The sequence below is a fragment of the Bubalus kerabau genome, chromosome 19 (genome assembly GCF_029407905.1).
Source record: "Bubalus kerabau isolate K-KA32 ecotype Philippines breed swamp buffalo chromosome 19, PCC_UOA_SB_1v2, whole genome shotgun sequence".
Classification (NCBI taxonomy): domain Eukaryota; kingdom Metazoa; phylum Chordata; class Mammalia; order Artiodactyla; family Bovidae; genus Bubalus; species Bubalus kerabau.
The window spans coordinates 39,753,804-39,773,237 of record NC_073642.1 but is presented as its reverse complement, the minus strand read 5'-3'; the positions used below and the strand labels follow the sequence as shown (position 1 = coordinate 39,773,237).

The following is a 19,434-nucleotide window of genomic DNA, read 5'->3' as shown; positions in this document are numbered from 1 at the left end:
CATCAGAATAGGAGAGCTGGAGAGTTTCTTACTGGTCTTAATATGATTAAAATGCACCGGCCCTGTGTGTTCCCAAAGGCACAAAAGGAAAAGTGTTTGGACTCAGTAGTGATGGTCAGTGGATCGCGCAACGTCGCTTACCACTTTTAAGACACCCCCACCCCCACCCTAGGCGTAAACTGAGAATTCAGTTGTGAGAGGAAATAGCTTTCGAGATGATTTTTCATCACATTAAATGTATGACACTTCCGCACTCTGCTCTCTCTGAATGTCCAAAGATGGGATGGAAACTCTAGGTCAATTTCCCAATGTTAGTGACCAATAGGAGCCCTAACTCCCCTTCCTGCACTGCCTGCTCCCTCTCATCTTGGGAATGGAGAGAAACCCTGGGGTCTGTAGGACCCTAACCACTTCTGATTGTTGAAAGCGGGAGGAGGGATGGAGGAGAGAGATGGAAAGGGAAAAACACACACACATTTTTGTTCATTTACACATTTCCTGTGCAGAACAAAAAAGTCCCACCATCAGCAAAAGAAGTCTCTTCCTCCAAAATAGCAGCCAAAGAGGGAAAATTAGAATATGCATAAATTTCTTCATTTTCATTCTCTCAGAGCACGATTTCCGGCAGATTTGTATTTAAACTGCTCGATTAATCCCAATTTCTGAACAGCATTTTACTTAGCATCTTCCCAAAAAACTCACCTAGAGTATTGCTCTCCTCCCGCTACCCTGTTTTGAAGCCACCTCCTTCCCTGTCCTCCAGCTGCCAATGAGGATTTCATTGATAAGACTGTCACTTTATTTTTCATGTCCATTGTCTTCTTTTCAAAACTGGACTGATGCATTGGATTGCACTTTAATACAAGCCCGCTACTGTCGGTGAAACCATAACTGCAAAACGAGAGCCTAGTGGAAAGGATCTGTTTTTGAAATGTGTACCCAAAAGAGAATAAACAGGATGAGACCAATAGACCTTTGCAGCTACTCTCTTGGCATGGAATTCTTTCCTTTTGTACACAGGTCACACCCGCCCACCGTTAGTAATAGTTAGGATGCTTGGACATTTCTACTCTCAAAACTTCACCCCATCCTCCATTTTTATGGAGTGTGATAGTCACACAACCTTCTTCAAAAGAGTATTACTCATAAATATTCAGAGTGTCAATTCATTAAACACCCCCCACAGCCCATTTTAAAAATATTTATTGTGTCACTTGTGCAATAGATCTACCTGTATCTGCCTTGAAAAATTCTTTGTTGGAAAAAATGTTAGCATCATTTGAAACCATTCCTTTTCTGTGATATAATAGTTTTATTCGGGCTTACCTCTCTTGTCTTTGAAACTGTATATATTTCTTTTATTTAATAGAATATGAATGTTTAAAGAATGAAATGACTACATCTTCATTTACTGAAAACATAAATAGATCTTAACTCCACTCACTGCTAAGTTCCTCACTCCTGCATACCCTGAACAGAAAGAAGCCTATATTTGCTTCACAGTACAGTCTAAGCAGAATGTCATGGTTCTGGCTTTCCTTCAGTGTTTACAAATCACAAACACCAATTCTTGGTGGTTAAAAGTTAGAAATACTAATATGTTTAGTTCTTAGTTTCTAAAGTGTACATGTTTAAACTATATTCAGCATAGTACGAATGGAATATGTGCATACGCATTTATATTTGTTGGCTAATGATGTTTTTAAGATACTGGGTTATAGAAGCCTACTAATTTTGTTAAATGGGTGCATAAACAGTGCAGGTGAGTGTCTGCATAACTTTTACTACTTTTTGAAATGTCTGCTTTTATTGTTTCTTTACTGTCAAATATTCCCATTATAAATGTATTAATTTAGTTTATTTTAGTTAGGCATGTCTCCAATGACTCAGGTTCTCAGATATGTACAACTAAAACCTAATTGTTTGAAAATAAATTCGTAAAAGCCATACTTTGGGAATGTACATAACAGGATTGAGGGCTACTTTTACTGACGTTGTTGGTTTCTTTTAATTTTCTGATTGAAACAAACGATAGTTGTCTTTTAATCAAGGAAGAATTCAAATGAATAAAAACAATCACAATAACTGAGAATATTTTCCATTAAATGTTTTAATTAGAGTTGGATTTTATATGGAAAGCTCCAGTTTGATTTCACATTGCAGAGTTGTACTTCCAGAAGAGTGAAGAACTTAGTAGTTATTAGTTATTATCAGTGCACAGAGAAGGTCTTGGGGGGTGCCACTGAAAAGCAGAGCGATATACAGTTGCAACCAAAGTTGTCTTTCTCCTGCAGCAAACTGAGCATCACCTCAGTGAATTTATCCCTAAAAATGAAAGCTGCTCATTCTCTGCTCTTTCGTGAGAAACAGTCTCATGAACTGTAATATTTTCATACTTTTTTAAGTGAAAAGACTAGATAGAAATGAAAAAAGATCCTTCAACCTCCCTGCTGTGAAAGGTGAGGAGATAGATGCACTATACGTAAGACCAGCAGGGGAGTTGCGTCCCTTTTTTTCCCTCCCTTTCTTCAACTACCATTTGGTTTAGTTATGGATTGTCCGTATATGATAATATCTAAAGAAAAGACTTTTCTTGAAGACAAAACTGGCTATTGATAGTATGCCTTTCTTTTTGTAATTGTGTTTTAAGAAGGCATGAAGATCTTTTCTCATGTTTTCAAGGCTACACTAATTTGCAGGAAAACAGAACAATGCAAACACATCTTACGATCACCCTTCTTTCCTTTTAAACTGTCCTTCTGTTGCTAAAGTTCTTTTCCATTTGGTCCTACCCAAATTCCTTCTGCTGGGCTGCCAAGGAATTTCTCTTATTTTTTGCTCTCCTCTCCCACAACGGCCCGTCCTCTTCTAACCAGCTTTCTTCGTTCCCCTCCAAAATGAAAGCAGTTACCCAAACAACCTGCTTTGACCCCAACATCTGCCTGACAAACACTGAGTCTTAATTCTCTCGCTATCCCCTTTTTATTTTCTTTCATTTCCTTTTTCTTGGGGGTGGGGTGCATAGGGGGCTCAGGACATGGGGAGAACTTTGGGCTGAGAGGAGAGTTAGATGCCTGCAGATACAAACTCAGTGGCAGATTCCTTCCAGCCTCATCTCAGGAACTGGTGGCTGTTCTTGTACCTGGAACAATAAACCTTGACAGGTTTACAACTGATAAAAGCACGTCTCCCTCCTCCTAAACAGATGGGTCAACTTTACCAGCTAGATTATCACCAGGTACTAACATCTTCCACCTGGTCTCCTTCCTCCCGCTACTTCTACTCCCTCCACTTTACTGTCCTCTTTGCATCCCTCCATTTCTAAAGAAATCAGAGCTCATCCTGGAGGCCCTAATTTCTAATTTTTGTGTCACCCAATGACCTGAGTTACTTAGGGCCAGAATTCTCTTTTGATTCATGGAACCTTAGTTCCTATGCCCTTCTCAAACTTCTTAGCTTTGTGAATGTGAGTCCCAAATATGACAACTTGACCATTCACCAGAAGAGCTCCAGCCAGAAGGTACCAGGTCCTTCTACTCAAGAATCCCTTCACCTGTCTCTGCTTCCAGGCCAGTCCTGGGTTGATTTATTTGGCAATAGTGTCCAAGGGGGACATGCCCATAGCAGTGAAGAGGGGACACAAAAGTACTCAGTGACACTAAAAAGATCCACCATGTTAGACCAGGGGAGTCAGTTAGAATACAAGTTGGGCAGGAACAGATCATCCATCTAACCAGTGATAAAAGAAATCAGAGGAATGTCCAACTGCAGCCATGAAACACAAATTTCAGACTGAAATAGATTCCGTCTTCATCCTGTTGGCCAGAAAAAATATTTTAAAATTGTTTATGCTATTATTGTTTGTATTATTATTATTAACATTTTATTTTTGTCATTATTGCTGCAGTTTTTGTTATTGTTGTTGTTGCTGCTATTATACTACTCAACAGAAGTTTAGAAAGATTAGTCAGATTAATTAGTTTATTGGTAATTTAAAGCTGAAAACTAGTAATTAAGCCAAAAACTAAAAATGATCAGTGATGATTCATACCAATGTAGGATTTGGGAGGAAGAGAATCTAAATTTTGGATATAAAATTTGGCAGCTGTGAAATAAACAGGACTTGGGGATCAGAACTATGGTAATTGGAATATTCTTAGCCACTTAGTCTCTCTCTCTCCCCACAACGTGCTCCAAATTCAGCTAAGATCACTGTGATTTGCTTGATAAAGGGGAAAAAATACATTTGTTTTTGTTGACAGAGAACAAAGACCCCAGGTTTGTTCTTCAGTCATTTGCATTTGCACGTGAATTCCTTCTGCTTAGGACCATCCAAATACCTAAGATCTCTCCTCTCTAAGTTTACCTGCTTCATCTCTTTGCTCTTATTACACATCTCACTGAAGAGGGTGCATCATATAAGACAGGTATACAATTTCAGCCCTCTCCACAGACACATTCCATGGAATATAAATTCAATAATGCAATTCTCTGCACAACAAGCTCTCTGCTATCTTTCAAATATAATTAATGTTTTGATAGTGCAGTTCTTTAACTACATATATACACACAAAAACAGACGCACCCTCTAGCTTTGCTGTTTGTGAATCTAAAACAGAAATGGATTCGGCTCTTTCAGGGACTCCTAAAATTCCTCAACTCAGTCAGCCTACAGAGAAGAAATCTGTTTAGGTAATAACTGCACAGTCTGTTGTATGTCCAAAAATACTTAAAACAATAAAAATGCAAGCCCCTAATTTTTGACAGTCATTTTTGTCAAATTTCCTAGTAATTAAAGGCTATTCTGAATTGATATTCTGATACAGACATTCACCAGATAGCAGTCAAAATCAACAAAAACACTGTCCTAACCTACTGGTTGTCTTTTCCAAGTTTTGATGATGGAAACTGAATTTCAGTACCTTCCATTTATCCAGTTGGTGCTAAATTGACAGAGATGTATAAAAACTAGCAACCATAACAACGGCTTCCACATGAGACTGCTTATTCCGCCAGATACCTCAGTTATATGTTTCAGATGGGTTAATCCACCTAATTACAGTTGGTTGTATATGGACATATTTGTATGTGAAATAGATGGTCAGAAAGACAGATACATAGATAACCACCTATGCAATAGCAGTTTAGTGAGCAAATGCTGCTGAGCTCCTATATTCAAATGTACAATATTCCTAACATTTTATTCCTACAAGCTGACTACAATTATAAGAGGATGAATAAACTTCAGACTGCGGGACATGATATGTTTTCAGTCTTAGAAGAAAAACATGTAATCTGTAATACTTATTCCAATGAAAATATAAACCTTAATCTCCCTATATTGTTACTGAGTTGAAGGAGCTAGTTATTTGGAACTGATAACACTGATTTCCAAGCATCTGGGCCATTTTGTTTGATTTGTGAATGTATATGAGGTGCTGGCAAGGGTAACACTTCACACATTTCTGCACAAAATTTTTAGAGAAGATACATAAAAAGAATTTTTTAAAATAATCTTTTGAGGTTTTATTTTCTTAGTCGTCATGTGGCAGTTGATGTTTGGAATTGTGAAAGAAGGTAAAAGAATGATCAAGTAAAGAAGCACATGTGGCTAATTCTAAATAAGTAGATCTTTTTACTAGACATGAAAGAAACAAAAATATTTCCCCAGTACAGTTGTGCAAAAAGAGGGGAGAGTGTGATTTGTGGAGCTCACTGTGCTTTTTGTTATTGTTTTAGATGGTGGTGGCCCATCAGGGTTCCTTTAACATTACTTTTCTCCAAACTGTTTTCCTTGAAAGCATAAATGTGAGAACTACTTAGCCCTTCATTCCTTCACAGGCTAATGTATAACAGCAAATATTTCCATTAGATTTTCAATAGAAAAAAGTCTTTACAGGTTGGTAGTTCTATTTTAATACAGGACCAAATGATCGATCCCAGTTGTTTAGATGCAGTTAACTTGATTTTTGCCAATACTGAGCTGCTGTGTGTGTGTGTAAGATTTTTACAATATTGATCAGCAATGATGTGTGAGCTATAAAAAAGAAATGTTATGTTTTTTAGATTTGTTCTGATTTCTTTCTTGTTTTCTCCTTTTTGATTTGTTTTTGAGGCAGTGACACAACTACTTCTCTGATTCCCAAATGAGATTTTGTTTGGCTCAGGTTAATATTAAAGAAGATCACATACACGGTTGGAAAATATTGTTATTTTTCTTTAATGGGGAAAATTGGACTCCCGCGTGTCAGATCTGTGGTTTTCTGAAGGGCAATGGAAATGGTACTGACATCACTTTGCACTTTAACAATCGGATTTGGTCAGGGTACAAGTTGTTTGTTTAACCCGACAGCTCGGTGCACCCCGTCGCACGCTTTGCACACTCATTAAAACGATTATTCACGACCTGTCGAGTGTTTTCGGGTTCATTCACAGGAAAGGCTTGGAGCGAGCGAGAGCAATTCAAGTCAACACTGTCCACTACCCCGACGCACGTGAGGACGAGCTGGTGCGTGCGTAGGAAGGCGGGGGGGCGGAGTCGGGGGGGTTGGGGTGACGCCTTAGCTCTAAGTCCGGTTCATCTGATGCTCAGGAATCTCAGTCTCGAAAGAATGCTGAGTGCTTGGTCCTAAAGGGCCATATCTCTGTGTTAATTTCAAGGGCTTGGCACGGGACAGAAAAATATAAATAGACAAACAAACCTCAAAGCTCTCCCTCTGCTCCTCCTTTCAACCTTCCACAAAGCTTAAGGTCCCAGGGCTCGCCCACCTTCTGCCTGCAGCCGCCTGACTGCGAGGCTCCACCTCTCAGAACACCGATGCTGAGGATAAGTAGTTTCAGGAAAACTCACCAGGGTGAGGAGAGTTAATTCCATGTCTCAAGGCCCTTTCCTTCTTAAGAAAGAATTCGATTAATTTTTCTCTATATTCTTCGCGGATACCAGAGAAAGGGGGAAGCGTAAGAAACGAAGAGAACTATTAACCGTATTTGGTAGATGAATTCCAAATTATTAGTAAGGAAAAATTGATCCTCCAGACTGCAATAAAAGATCTGTAAAGTCAGAAGCAAATTGCCCTCGATGAATCTGGCCACTGTTCCCCCCCATTTCCAAGTCATCTCTCAACATTTTGTAATGACAAGAGAAGCACATGCATCTCAATCTCCCATAAAGAAAACAAGGCCTGCTGTCCCTTCTACCTGATTCTACTTTATTCCTTCTAGAGTACTGCCTTTTACATATGAAAGTCACACCCCTTGGCCTTTAGTTGTCCTATTTGTTCAAATCAACTTTGATGCATAACATTCACATGTGAGCTTTTAGTTCAAGAGAAATGCCAATCTTCATAAGGTATAATTGTAGACATACACTAAATAATAGAATATATGCATTTAATATGTACCGAAGAACCTGAGAATATCCTGTTTCAGCATACCCCTGGCATACTCTAGAGGTGATAGATGTTTTAAAACATTGCCACTTCCATATTCAAAATCCATTGCTCCTTGATTTTCAATACCATTAGTAAACCCAATGGTCACTTTATTGTCATGAGAGTAACCTAGTCATGTCAACGGAAAAAAAAAAAAACCTAATTCATCAGTTTCATTCTATCACACCTAACATTATATAATCATCTGTTTTCCTGTTTTATAAAAACAAGCACAATGTTTGAAGAGAAGAATGGAAGCTTTTGAGTAGTGTGAGATTTTAATCAGAGACAGATTCCTAATTGCTAAAAAGTAAGTATGAATAAGTAATTTCATAAAATCTTTGGATTGCCATAATTCACTACCAAGTTTACTTAAAACTGATCTGTCAAATGTGTTTCCTATATAAGCTCTTTCATTAAAACCAACCTGCGATAATAATCAAGAGGCAGATGCTGAAATATGTAAGTAAATAACTGAAAGTCTGCATAAATAAACACAAATCAATGCAGTAATAGACCACACCATCGATGCAGGAATGATCGATTTTAGTCTTCCAGCTGCAATCAGAGCTCCCAATGTATAATTAAAAGTATATTTTTCAGCTCCACTGCTGCTACTACTACTACTACAATTACTACTACTGAAAATAAATAAATAAACAAGCCCTGTTCCCACTTCTACCTGATTCTACCTTATTCCTTCTAGAGTATATTTGATGGGGTGGGAGGAGTGCTCTATTTTTTCTAACAAAGCTTTGCCAAACTTAAAATTACATCATTAATTATAAAAATTATAAAAGTATTAAATAATAAAATTGCCATCTTATTCATGTTCTGAATTTTCAACCTTCATTATAGCCTCTAATTATTCATTCAGCACATTTTAATGGGTAAAAGACATACAAAGTGCTCATTAGTTTTAAAGATTTTTTTAAACTACTATGGTACCTTTGGCTTTATAGGTTCTTTGGGCCTTTTGTTAAAAGAGTAAAAATGTTATTTCCTCAATATACCCTGGGAGTTCTTATGCCTATGCCTGCATATGCAAGCAGTCTGAAACAAGGAAGGGGGGAAGAGCATCTGCGTTATTCCAAAATTGTTTCATAAAGTGATTGCAAAACAAACAAGTGTCTGTCTCAAAGAAATAAATATACTTTGGATTTCTAGAAATTCACATCTGAAACATTTCAGATTTTGCTTAAAGTTAAATTTCCTTTTTGAGAATATTTATCCCTGGAGGGCAGAATTAATTTAAATTAGCAAGTACCGGTGTATGATGAGTTTGAGTATTTAGGTTCTGTAATGAAAATATGGTGTTCACATTTTTTTCTTAATCAACAAAGATGCTTATTTACATTCATCCCTGAATTAGTGTGGTCCTTCTGAAACACAGGCCTCAAATTTTTTCTTATTTATGAAATTCAGCTTCTTTGAAAGTGATTTTTTTCCTTGTATGATATCACTAGCACATAAATATCCACTTTTATTATCTTTATATAATTATGTGACCAAACGTTCTCTTTGACTCCTCTCCTTTCCATCCAGGAAACAGGATGCAAGGGCAACTGAACCCAAAAGGAAAATATCACCAGTTATTGTTTAGAGCTAATTTAACAGATAATTTAACTTCAAACAACAATGATCAGGTCATTAAATTTCAGAGCAATGAGAAAATGAAAGAACTGAGAGATAACTCAGTTTATCTCTAACCCCACTACAGTTTTTAGTTTTCCTGCTCAGTCAACAGAATCAACAACGCCTTGCCTTCCAGACCCGGAGCTAGATAGGTTTGCACCTTAAATACATTCTGATTAAAAGGATTAGACGATATGAGGAGAAGAAAAGGGGAATACAACTGAGGAAGATGGCCCCAATTTGAGGAGTGCTGTGTAAAAAAATTCAACCTAAATCGAAACTGAATATCCCACACATGTCTGGCAGTTGAACAATCTCTCTCATTTGGATAATAATCCCTAAATCTTGCAGTGTGCAATGTGCTTTCCTCCCTTGCAGCTTTTCCGCAGGGCCCAAGAGGAGGGCTGAGATTTATATGCCTCGGGCAACACACCATGAAAAGGACATGGGACATCCTATCTCCTCTCTCTCACAAGCATAATTTTGAGAATTACTGGCTATTTTAAATGTCTTTTCCTGATCTCAACAATTCTGGAATTTCTGTCTACCTCAAGTTTTGATAAAGGGCAAGGTGAGGATGGGGTTGAGTCATAGAAATTGAGTCTTATGGAAGACGGGGAGGGAACAGTCGGAAATGTTGAGCTCCATTCTTCATGGTTCTTTCTTTTCAAAGCTAAAGATCACTGCTGAGAATCCCCCTGGCACAGGCAGGATGCTCTGCCCACCTAACCCCCTGCCTCCCTTTCCCTGGCCCAGGGACACCTTTAAAAGTGTTGAGGGAATTCCTACCCCAAAGGGTACCTCTTCCTGTAAGAACACTTCACTTCGGACCACAGGTTTGGGCAGAAAAGAAACACAGGGTAGAAAGCGAAATGGAAGAGTAGACAGTGGAAAGGAGAAAAGGTTTCTACTACAGAGAAAACAGTTCTATCAACTAGCAAGTGCTAAGATCTGAAACCGCACCAGGTAAACAAAAAGAAACAACTTTGAAGGGGAAGAGGGCGGGTGGAGAACACGGAAGAAGAAGAAGAAAGGGAAAAGGTGGGGAAGCGCGTCGACCAAGCTTCTGGAGTCAATTTATCTGGCATCAGCCGGTGTCGAGCTATCAAACTCCAAGCTCCGCTTTGTCCTGGGCAAGAGCGCCCTCACCTTGCTGCTCCCTGCGCAGCGCCCGGCTTCCCCTCTGCTGGCATCTCTGCCGCAGCGTCCCGGGAGCGCCTGTCCACCGCGCCGCCACCGCCGCCGCGACTCGGCCGCCAAAATCACGTTTCTACACAATTCCAAAATCCGAGAAAACCACGCTGCCGGGTCCCTGCCACAAGGACCTCAAGTTCCGCCATCGTGCTGAAGTCCCCGAGGCGCCAGAAAGGCTACGGGAAACCTCGGCGAGGGCTCCAAACTCGCTTCGGGCCGACTCAACCTGTCTCGCGCGCCCGCAGCCACTCTCGGGATACCCTGGCTCTCGAGCTTACACCGCCGTCTCCAAAGTGTGCATTAAGAATCAATTATTAGCCTGAGATCCCAAAGCCGGGAACTGAGATATTCCCAGCAGGGACAAAGTCAAGCCCAGAACGGTGCTCATTTCCTTATTCCTTCGAATAAGGGAAAGAGAGCCTCCCACCCGCGACTCTACCTGGAGCAACGCCGCTAAAGCCGGCAGGGACCCTCGCCCGACCCAGGCCAAGGAGCTGGGAGCGGAGGGCCAGCTCTGGGGGAGGTGGGCAATGTTGGTGTGAAAATAGGGGGAGGAGGGACATCCCACCAAGAAATAAAAAGAAAGAAAGAAAAGGAAAAAGAAAACTTTAGAACGAAGCAAGCCCTTGGCTCTCGAACAAGAACCTTTGTCTCAAATAGGAGGAGCAAATACATTTATACAGGTTTGAACCTTAAGTCTCCTTAGTGTCTTCTTGCAGTTTAAGACTCAGAAATCCTTTTCCATGAAATAAATTACTTTGCCCTTTGGAACCTAGTTCAGTCTCGCACTACCCTGGCTCCGTATAAATTCTTCTCCTTTCCTCACCATCCCTTTTTTCCATGTCTACACCCTTTTTACTTAGGGATCCACCGTGACTCTCTGCCGCCGAGGGGGAAAAAAATCATGCATTCTTTCAGCTACTTCTGATAGCGCGCCCTCTAAGGAAAAAAAAAAAAAGTGTTTTTTGTTTGTTTGTTTGTTTGTTTTAAGAGTACTTTAGTCCTGGACCTCAAAGTCTCAGTTTGAGCCTTTGTCAAAATCAGCCGGTCGGGCACAGCTACCCCGCCACCCACATCCCGGTAAAGCACTTTCACTTACCGATCTTGGGGTAAGAGCGCTTCCAGTCCTGAAGTCTTTTTCTTCGGCATCCTTCGGGCAACATCAGGCACAGTCTTGGATGGAGGGGGGAAAAAAAGATAGAAATTGGAAGGCAGAAAAGAGACTCAAAATATAACACTACATCATATATTCCCATGAGCCACCTTGGCCTACATCCTTAGGAAAAGGTCCCGGTGAACTGACCGCTGGAGTGGAGAAAAGGTCGGTTTGGGGGCCGAAAACCAAGAGGTGGATTATTTTAACTGCTGGTGGTTGGGGGGGGGCGGGGGGGGGTAGGGGGGAGGGGAGACTCTGGAGGGAGGGTAGAGAAGGGAGAATGATTGGGATGGGAAAAGAAAGCTTTTTTAAAAAAAAAAAAAAAGCGCGCAAAAGGAAATCAAGAATGAAGTACTGTGAAAGATAGCGCCTTTGAACTCTTACAGGTTGGAAGCTCTTAGGGAGAATGCAGACGTGTATGCGCGAAAAGGAGAATCTAGATGACCCCCTATTCTTTCTGTCATCTCCAGGATCTGGCCTCAAGTAGGGGCGGGGGAAGAAGGGGGAATTTTAATTTCAGTTTCACCTACCCTACTTGTTGGAATGGATGCGCAGATTTTCATGCTGGAGAGTCCCATCTGTCTGGCAGAAGCTGGAGTAGTGTTGGGGGCAGGTTATCTGGTGAAGTAGGAATGTACAGGAACCCCGCCCTCTAGGCACAGTTACACAACCCCAGCAACCCGTCTCAGCCCCTTTCTAAAACCTCTAATGGTCTTCACCTTCACCCTTTGTTAGCCTATTTCTCAAACAGGCATTGAGTCCCAAACACAACCAGCCAATTTAGCTATTCATAAAATTAATTTCTCAAAAGCAAAATTACTTCATTGCATGCAAGTTCTTCAACGATGTTGTAGAAAACAGACTTTTAAAAACCGTATTTATATATTTAGAGCTCTAAATATTTTGGATTTCTCCACCTACTTGGGTGAAATAACCACCAATTTAAATATACATAATTAACTCAAACACTACAAGTCTCATTTTCTTTTTTATCTCTCTACCCTCAATTTGATGCGATTCATAGAAACCACATGAAATCTTCCATAAGCATAGATATTTGTATTAAATCTTGTTAGTTCCAGGCTTCATATTCCAGTAATTTCCAATTTTGAAACAAGTTGAAGAAACATTTGGAAGAATCTTTTCACTGCTCTAGCTTAAGTAAGTCACTTTCTCAATGTTTTATATATTAATAATTTGTATTAACTTGTAGCAGACAAAATATACCTGGAAAGAAATTGCAATTTGAGATGTCAAATAAGTTATGATCACTAAGCACTTATAGTTCCAAAATCTCAAAAAGAGCAACCTTCATCTCATTAAAAACAGTTATAAGTATAAAAGAAGAAAAGCTTCAAAAAGTTTCAAAATGTTTTTCCAGCATAAGTTAATTTTAACTGGCAAAGGTTGAAGATAACAAATATCAACACAATGTTACAACCAATTTGTTGCAAAAAAAATCTATTAAATGCCATGCTAGATTTCTGTATGTTTTTGAAGATGATAGTTTGAGGGACGATAGGACTCATTGAGATAAATGAAATGTTCACATTGGGCTTCAGGAGGCCTTCACAAAGTTCTTTCTCTCTGTATATCCCCCTTAGTATCTAGTATGCATATTAAACAAACTAGTCTTACTTCTAATCATATCAGTTGTATATGTAACTTGGACACGTATAGAACTTTTCTACTCCAGTCCTTAGTTGCTAATCAATTCAAAGAAGTCGATTTTACTTTTGATTTCAGAACATTAAATTTGCCACTGGAATTCTATTTCTTGATCATGCAAATAAACAATCAGAAATAAGTTATTTAATATGGCCAGAAAAAAATACTTATGGGGGAAATCTGTCTTTTCTACATATGTCCCTTTACCTCAATGTGAGTCCAACTGTCTTTGTAGCTTTTGATAGGCAAAAGACTATATTTCTTCAGTCCCAGTACATTCTTATTCTACAAATAAAACCCATGGTGAAAGCAAACAATACATCATCACCTTTTCCAGTCTAAACACATGCTTGTCTTTGAGCTGTTTTGGATCACAAATGTGTAATAGGAATTTCCTTTGCCTAACTTCATTCACTTGGACGCTATAACTATTTTTATTATCAGTCATACATTTGGCTTCTAAAACAATTTATTTGTGGAATTTTCTTTCATGCTTCATCCTAAAGAACTGTTAAATTTCAAGAAACTTGGACCTCTGGTGAAAATGCTCTCATACTAAGAAAATAGAACCTTGTCCTGTCTGCTTAAAGGAGATAATTAAACTAGCTGTCTTGGTCTATTTTAGTTCTTTCCCCATTTGTGTATATTTGGTTCCAGCTCTTTTAATTTTTTCCTGGCCTTATTCTGTCTTTCTTAGATCTCTCTCTCCTCTCCCTCATTCATTCTTTCTTTTTGGTAGCAGACTTTTTTTTTTTTTTTTTTTTTTAAGGTTCAAGATCCTCTTTCCCTTTCTTCCCTCTAGCTATCTCTTCCTCTATCTCTCCATTCCACAGGCCACCCATTCCCATATTCCAATATTAACTATTCTATAGTTGTATTTCAAATCTGTTTCAGTCAGCCTGCTTCTCGCCTAGGTGTTTTTTTGTTTTGTTTTTTTCCTGACAGACTCTCTAAGTGTTTGCCGATAACATCTTGGGGACAGATTATTTTTCACTGGGTCCTTTGTAAGAAGTATCCAGCTTATTGCATTACTGCAGAACACATTTCAGACTATACAATTGTAACAAATGAACAACTTGTCCTCCACAGACTCACCACAGGATCCAATTAGTTACTAAACCTTTTAGTTAGGTTTACTAATTATTTTCTGGAGTCACAGCAATTGGACTGCTGAAACAACTCAAGAAAATGTTTTCATTTTGCTTCAGATTTATATCTATATGCATATATGTGCATGCATATGTATACTGCAAGTTAAAACAAAATTATGACTAAGCAAGAGGACAAATTTCTAGATAAAACTACACAGACATATTTAAAAGGGAATCAAGAAATACCTCTATAATGTAAAAATGAAAGAAAAGGAGAGAGAGGCATTTTACTTCTTCTGAACATCTGGAGCTTTAAATTGTTATAATTTAAAAATAAAATATAAACATTGATCTGCAAGTCATTACAACAGGTGATCACTTCAGCAAAATCTATATTGCAACTTCAGCACATCTTTATTAGAACTCTTTCATTGTGGGTAAACAGCCACAAAAATAAATGCTGACTTAGAAAGTATAAATACAAATATTTAAACAAAAATATTTGCAGCATTCATAGCGCAAATTGTACCTGAACTGAAGGGCTCTGTGTGTCTATATATATTACATATGTGTGCATTATATTCACTTCTATCTAACCATATACATATATTTATTTATAATTTGCCAAGTGCTATAAACAAGATACCTCAAACAAAATATATAAAAAGCATTCTATCAACTGATTTGAAAATAAACACAAGGTAAATAGCTATGCACATAAAATTAAATAATCTCTTTTTGCTGTATATCTACAGAAACTTAAAGATATCAGCTGAAAAGCCTGTATTTTGTTTAAAGCTAGCATTTATTAAATAGCCTGCTCCTTGTAAAATTTGACTCCACAATGGAAGAAATATCATTTTCATTTGAAAAGTCTCAGTTCAAATGAAAGGAGCAGTTTAAATTTCAGTTGGCTGAAAAAGCCTTTGAATTCCCTAGAACTTTAATGATCTTTTAAAAATTAGTTCTACTTAATAAAAGAGACAAAAGTATCAAGATATATATGAATTTAGCCTATTTTTTTATTTCTGTGTGTTCATAGTAAACATTTTTGTAAGTGACAAACACGGGCATATGACCACAGTATCACAATCAAGAAATTTTAAGACAACATTAACAATCACTCAAATTTATGCGGCATCTGCGCAACACAGGTTACATATTTGCAAGGTTTACCTATAAGTACAATAGGTATTAACATTTCACTACATTTAGAAAAAATAAAAGTGACCTGTTAGTGACCACATACATCAAAATATACACAACACAAACTGAAGGCAATCATTAATTTTGTCCCCTTCCGATTCATTTGAATGGGCAGTGCTGCCAACTGAAACAACTTTCCTTTTTTTTTTTTTTTTTTAAATACTTAGTATACCAAGTGCATTTTCTAGAACCCAATCTTTGGTCTAAAAGTAAACAAAAAAAAAAAAACAAAAACAAAAACAGCTTTTTAAAGAAAAGGACAAAACAATAAATGGCCAAAATAATTTCTTGGGCACCTCTACTACGAATGCTTCTTAAATACAAATTACAGTTTAACATTTTAAAACTCTCCCCATAATTTAGGTTGTTCTCAAGGTCTGCATCCACCATAAAGATCCATGATAATTTATAATACTGCACACATGGAAATCTGGCGGCTCTTAAGGATAGACTTGTCAGGTTTGAATGAAAATGGCAAAGCAGTCACTATTTAGATACACATTCTACTATAATTTTGACTTCCAAACCTTATATTCTACAATGTATTCTCCCCACATTGCACCTCGCTGACACTCCACACCTTGTTAGAATAATAAACAACCCTAAAGACTGAACAAACGTACAGAAATGGGGGGGGGCTTAATAAAAAATACCTGGACTTATTTTTTTAATTATCATTTACAATGCAAATGTGTGTAAAACGTTCACTTACAGTCTGGTCCCAGGGATGTTAATGTATTAAAGGGTTGGAAGAAGACCCCTGATTTTGATGTGTGAAATAATCAGACAGTCCCCCGGACAGTCCCGTGGTGAAACTTGGCAAAGAGGGTCTTAAAGACTCACAGGGCAGGGTCGAGGGGGCCTGCGGAGACGTGGACGAAGACGCGGCCCGGGCGCTCATGGACGTGCTGCTCTGCGAAGTCATTGACGGGTGCGGGACGTGGGGGAAAAAGTAACTGGTCTGGCCCGCGAGCAGGTTGACCGAACAGGGGTTGAGGGAGTAGGTCCCGGAGCAGGGCACCGACAGGCCGCAGGGCACCGAGGCGGCGAGCGCGGCGGCCGTGAGGTGATGCGTGGCGTAGGGGATCTCCCCGTTGACCAGCCGGTCCACGCTCAGCCCGTTGGCCGTGGAGAAGGAGTGGTTGTTGCCCAGCGAGTTCTGAGTCAACACGGAGCTGTAGGGCATGGGGTGGCTGGGGTAGGCCGACGTGGTGCCGTTGTAACTCAAAGTGCTGCTGGCGCGGGGGTGGTGCAGGGACAGGAAGGGAGACATGGGCCAGTAGAGGGAGCCGGCGCGGTCCATGAAGGTGAGGCCGGTGGAGGTGAGGCGCGCCCCGCGCTTGAAGGCCAGCTTGGCCCGCGACGTGGTGGAGCGGCGCCGCAGCTTGCCTGTGGTGCCGCCGATGAACACGTCGTCGCTCGACGGGTCCAGCATCCAGTAGTTGCCCTTGCCCGGGTCGTCGTAGTGACGCGGCACCTTCACGAAGCACTTGTTGAGGGACAGGTTGTGGCGGATGGAGTTCTGCCAACCCTGCTTGTTCTCGCGGTAGTAGGGGAAGTTCTTCATGATGAACTCGTAGATGCCGTTGAGCGTCAGCCGCTTCTCCGGGCTCTGCCGGATGGCCATCATGATGAGCGCGTTGTAGCTGAACGGCGGCTTCTCGTACTTGCCGTTCTTCTTCTCGCCCTCCTTGCCCCCCTCCCCGTCCTTGCCGCCCTCGCCCGCCCCCTTCTTCTCCTCCCCCCCGGCGCCGGCGCCCTTTTCCTTCTCGTCCGGCCCGACGGGCGCCAGCTCCCCAGGGCCGCCGCCCGGCTCGCCCTTGCCGCCCAGCCCGTCCGCTTTGGCCCCGTCCAGGGCGGCGGCCGGGGGCGGCGGCGGCGGGAGCAGCAGCTGCTGTGGGCCCTTGTCGTCGTCGGCGGCCGGGGCGCCCCGCGCCTGGGGTGGCTGCGGTGCCTGGGGCGGCGGCGGCGGCGGCGGCGGAGGCTGCTGCTGCGGTGGCGGTTGCGGGGCGGGCGGCGGCGGGTGGTGATGATGGTGGTGGTGGTGATGGTGATGCTGGGGGTGGTGGCTGTTGTGGTGGCCGTGGCTTGCGTGGTGGTTGTCGTTCTGGACCGCCTCTGGCACCAGGCTGTTGATGCTAAACGAGGACTTGGGGATCATTTTCACCTCTTTCCTATCTCCCATGTCCAGCATCACCCAGTCGTCGGGGGGAAACGGCGACGGTGGCGGTGGCGGCGGCGGCGCGGGAGCCGGGCAGCGGCGCAGCGGGCGGCGGCGACCGGTGGGTGCCGAGGGGGGCGCGGGCGGCGGCGGCGGCACTGAGCGCTCCGGCAGCAGCGCAGTTGGACCGCAGGCTCCGGCGCTGGCAAGTCATGTAGCAAAAGCAGCAACCACCCCTCAGGAATTAGAAGAAAAAAAAAAAAAAAGGAAAAGAAAAAAAGAAAGAAAGAAGAAGAAAAAAAAAAAACCACCACCGCCCCGGGGGTGAAGCTCCCTCGCTCCCAACTCTACTTCTTGGTCTCCCCCCCACCCCCCCCGCTCCCCCCCCCTCTGCTGCTTCCTCCTCCTCCTCCTCTCGCAGCAGCAGTCACAGCAGCAGCAGCAGCAGCAGCCCAAAGGGGGGGAGAGCCGGGCGGCGGGCGGGCGCGTCCCGGAGCGGCCGCGGCGAGGCTGGGGAGACAGCGATCGCGGCGGCTATAGCCACAATTAATTTTCCGAGCTACAGGCGCACACTAGGGCTGTAAAAAAATTTTTGGTTTAACCTTTCCTACCGCTGGGCCAATCAGAGCTGGCGGCGTGCGGGAGCGTCTCTCCCGCCGTCGACCAATCGGCGGGCCCGGGCCCACCCACCCCCGCCCCGCCCCGCCCCGCCCCGCCCGTCCGCCCGCCCGCCCGCCTGCCCGCCGGCTCCCGCCCCCTCGGGCGCTCGCCTCCCCCTTTCCGCCGGCTCTGGGCCTCGCGGCCGCGCGGAGCCGCGTAGGGATACTCCGGCGGGAGCACGCTGCGCCGCGGCCCTTCTCTGCGCCCCCTCCTCCCCCGCCCCCCCCGACTACCTCCACTTCACCCCTGCCACCCCGCGGGTCTGCTCAACCGAAATCTCCCTCTTAGGGTAGATCTCTCCCATTTTCGGCTTCCTTCTCACTATACTGAGTCATTTTCGTTTGAGCGTCAATATTTGTCCTTATTGATTAAAGTTTGTATCCAATTTTATTTTTAAAAGCGGGGGCGGTGGCGGCGGCGGCGGAGAGAAGAAGTGGGAGTGCAGGGAGAGGGCAGGAAATGGAGGAGGAAGAGGCAAGGCACTACTCCGCGGGGTCGGCCTTGCAGGCCCGGGTCCGGCATTTCTGAGCCCGTAGGAAAACCGTGCGTGTCGTAGGTAAAGCTCCTACGAGGCTTCGGAAGGTCGGGGAGGAAAGGCCCACCTCGGGGTTGGGGGTGGGGGTGGTGTCCTAAACCTTGAGGGAGGAGGGTCCGGGAGAGGTTTGGAAAAGAAGAGATGAGGAGGAAGTGGGCTGGCGAGCGCGGGGCCCAACAGGGGTTACTTACTCGGTTCCTGCGGCTCGGGCGGCGGCGAGCTCGGAGGTCGGGCGCCGCCGGGAAGCCGGGCCTGGGGCTCCCGGCGCTGCGGCGGCGGCGGGCGAGGGCGGCTCAGTGGTGGGCGCCTATGATGGCCTTCCGAAATAAGGGGTGCTCAGAGAGAAAACAATACCAAACAATCTCGAAATAAACCAGGTAACACATGCTCTGTCTGTGCGTCTCTTCCTTCCCTTCTCTCCCGCTCCTGACCTTCGCTCACGCTCTGGGCGACTCGGTGCCGTTTTCTTCTCGCCGCTCCAGCGTCTTCTCAGCTTCTAATCCGAATTGGAAGCGAGTAGCCCTGAGCGATCACCCTGGAAATGTTTTCATTTTGCTTGTTGACATTGGAAAGGGGGAAAAAAAAGGGTGGGCGTCTATTTCTTTCCGGTGTTTTTTTTTTTTTTTTTAAGCCTTCCTATTTTCACTCTTCTTTTTCGTTCCGTTTCTCAAATGTTTTTAATTTGTGCGGGCCTTAAT

The 19,434-nt window shown here is 42.7% G+C and overlaps 1 protein-coding gene and 1 long non-coding RNA gene across 3 annotated transcripts; both read right to left on the bottom strand.

Annotated features, from left to right (window-relative positions):
* Window positions 1–2,128: 2,128 nt before the first annotated feature.
* Window positions 2,129–19,065, bottom strand: LOC129634018 (uncharacterized). Of its 2 annotated transcripts, none has more exons than XR_008705370.1 (4): window positions 18,928–19,065; window positions 11,946–12,007; window positions 11,359–11,432; window positions 2,129–3,815 (listed from the first exon to the last, which is right to left on the bottom strand). It is a non-coding gene; the product is annotated as an uncharacterized LOC129634018 (long non-coding RNA). The 2 variants fall into 2 exon arrangements; XR_008705371.1 differs by lacking the exon at window positions 2,129–3,815 and adding an exon at window positions 6,216–6,628.
* On the bottom strand, window positions 15,175–17,574 carry FOXG1 (forkhead box G1). Its single transcript, XM_055555981.1, has one exon. It carries the CDS (start codon window positions 17,572–17,574, stop codon window positions 16,111–16,113), a length of 1,464 nt encoding a protein of 487 aa, XP_055411956.1. The 3' UTR covers window positions 15,175–16,110.
* Window positions 19,066–19,434: the final 369 nt, after the last annotated feature.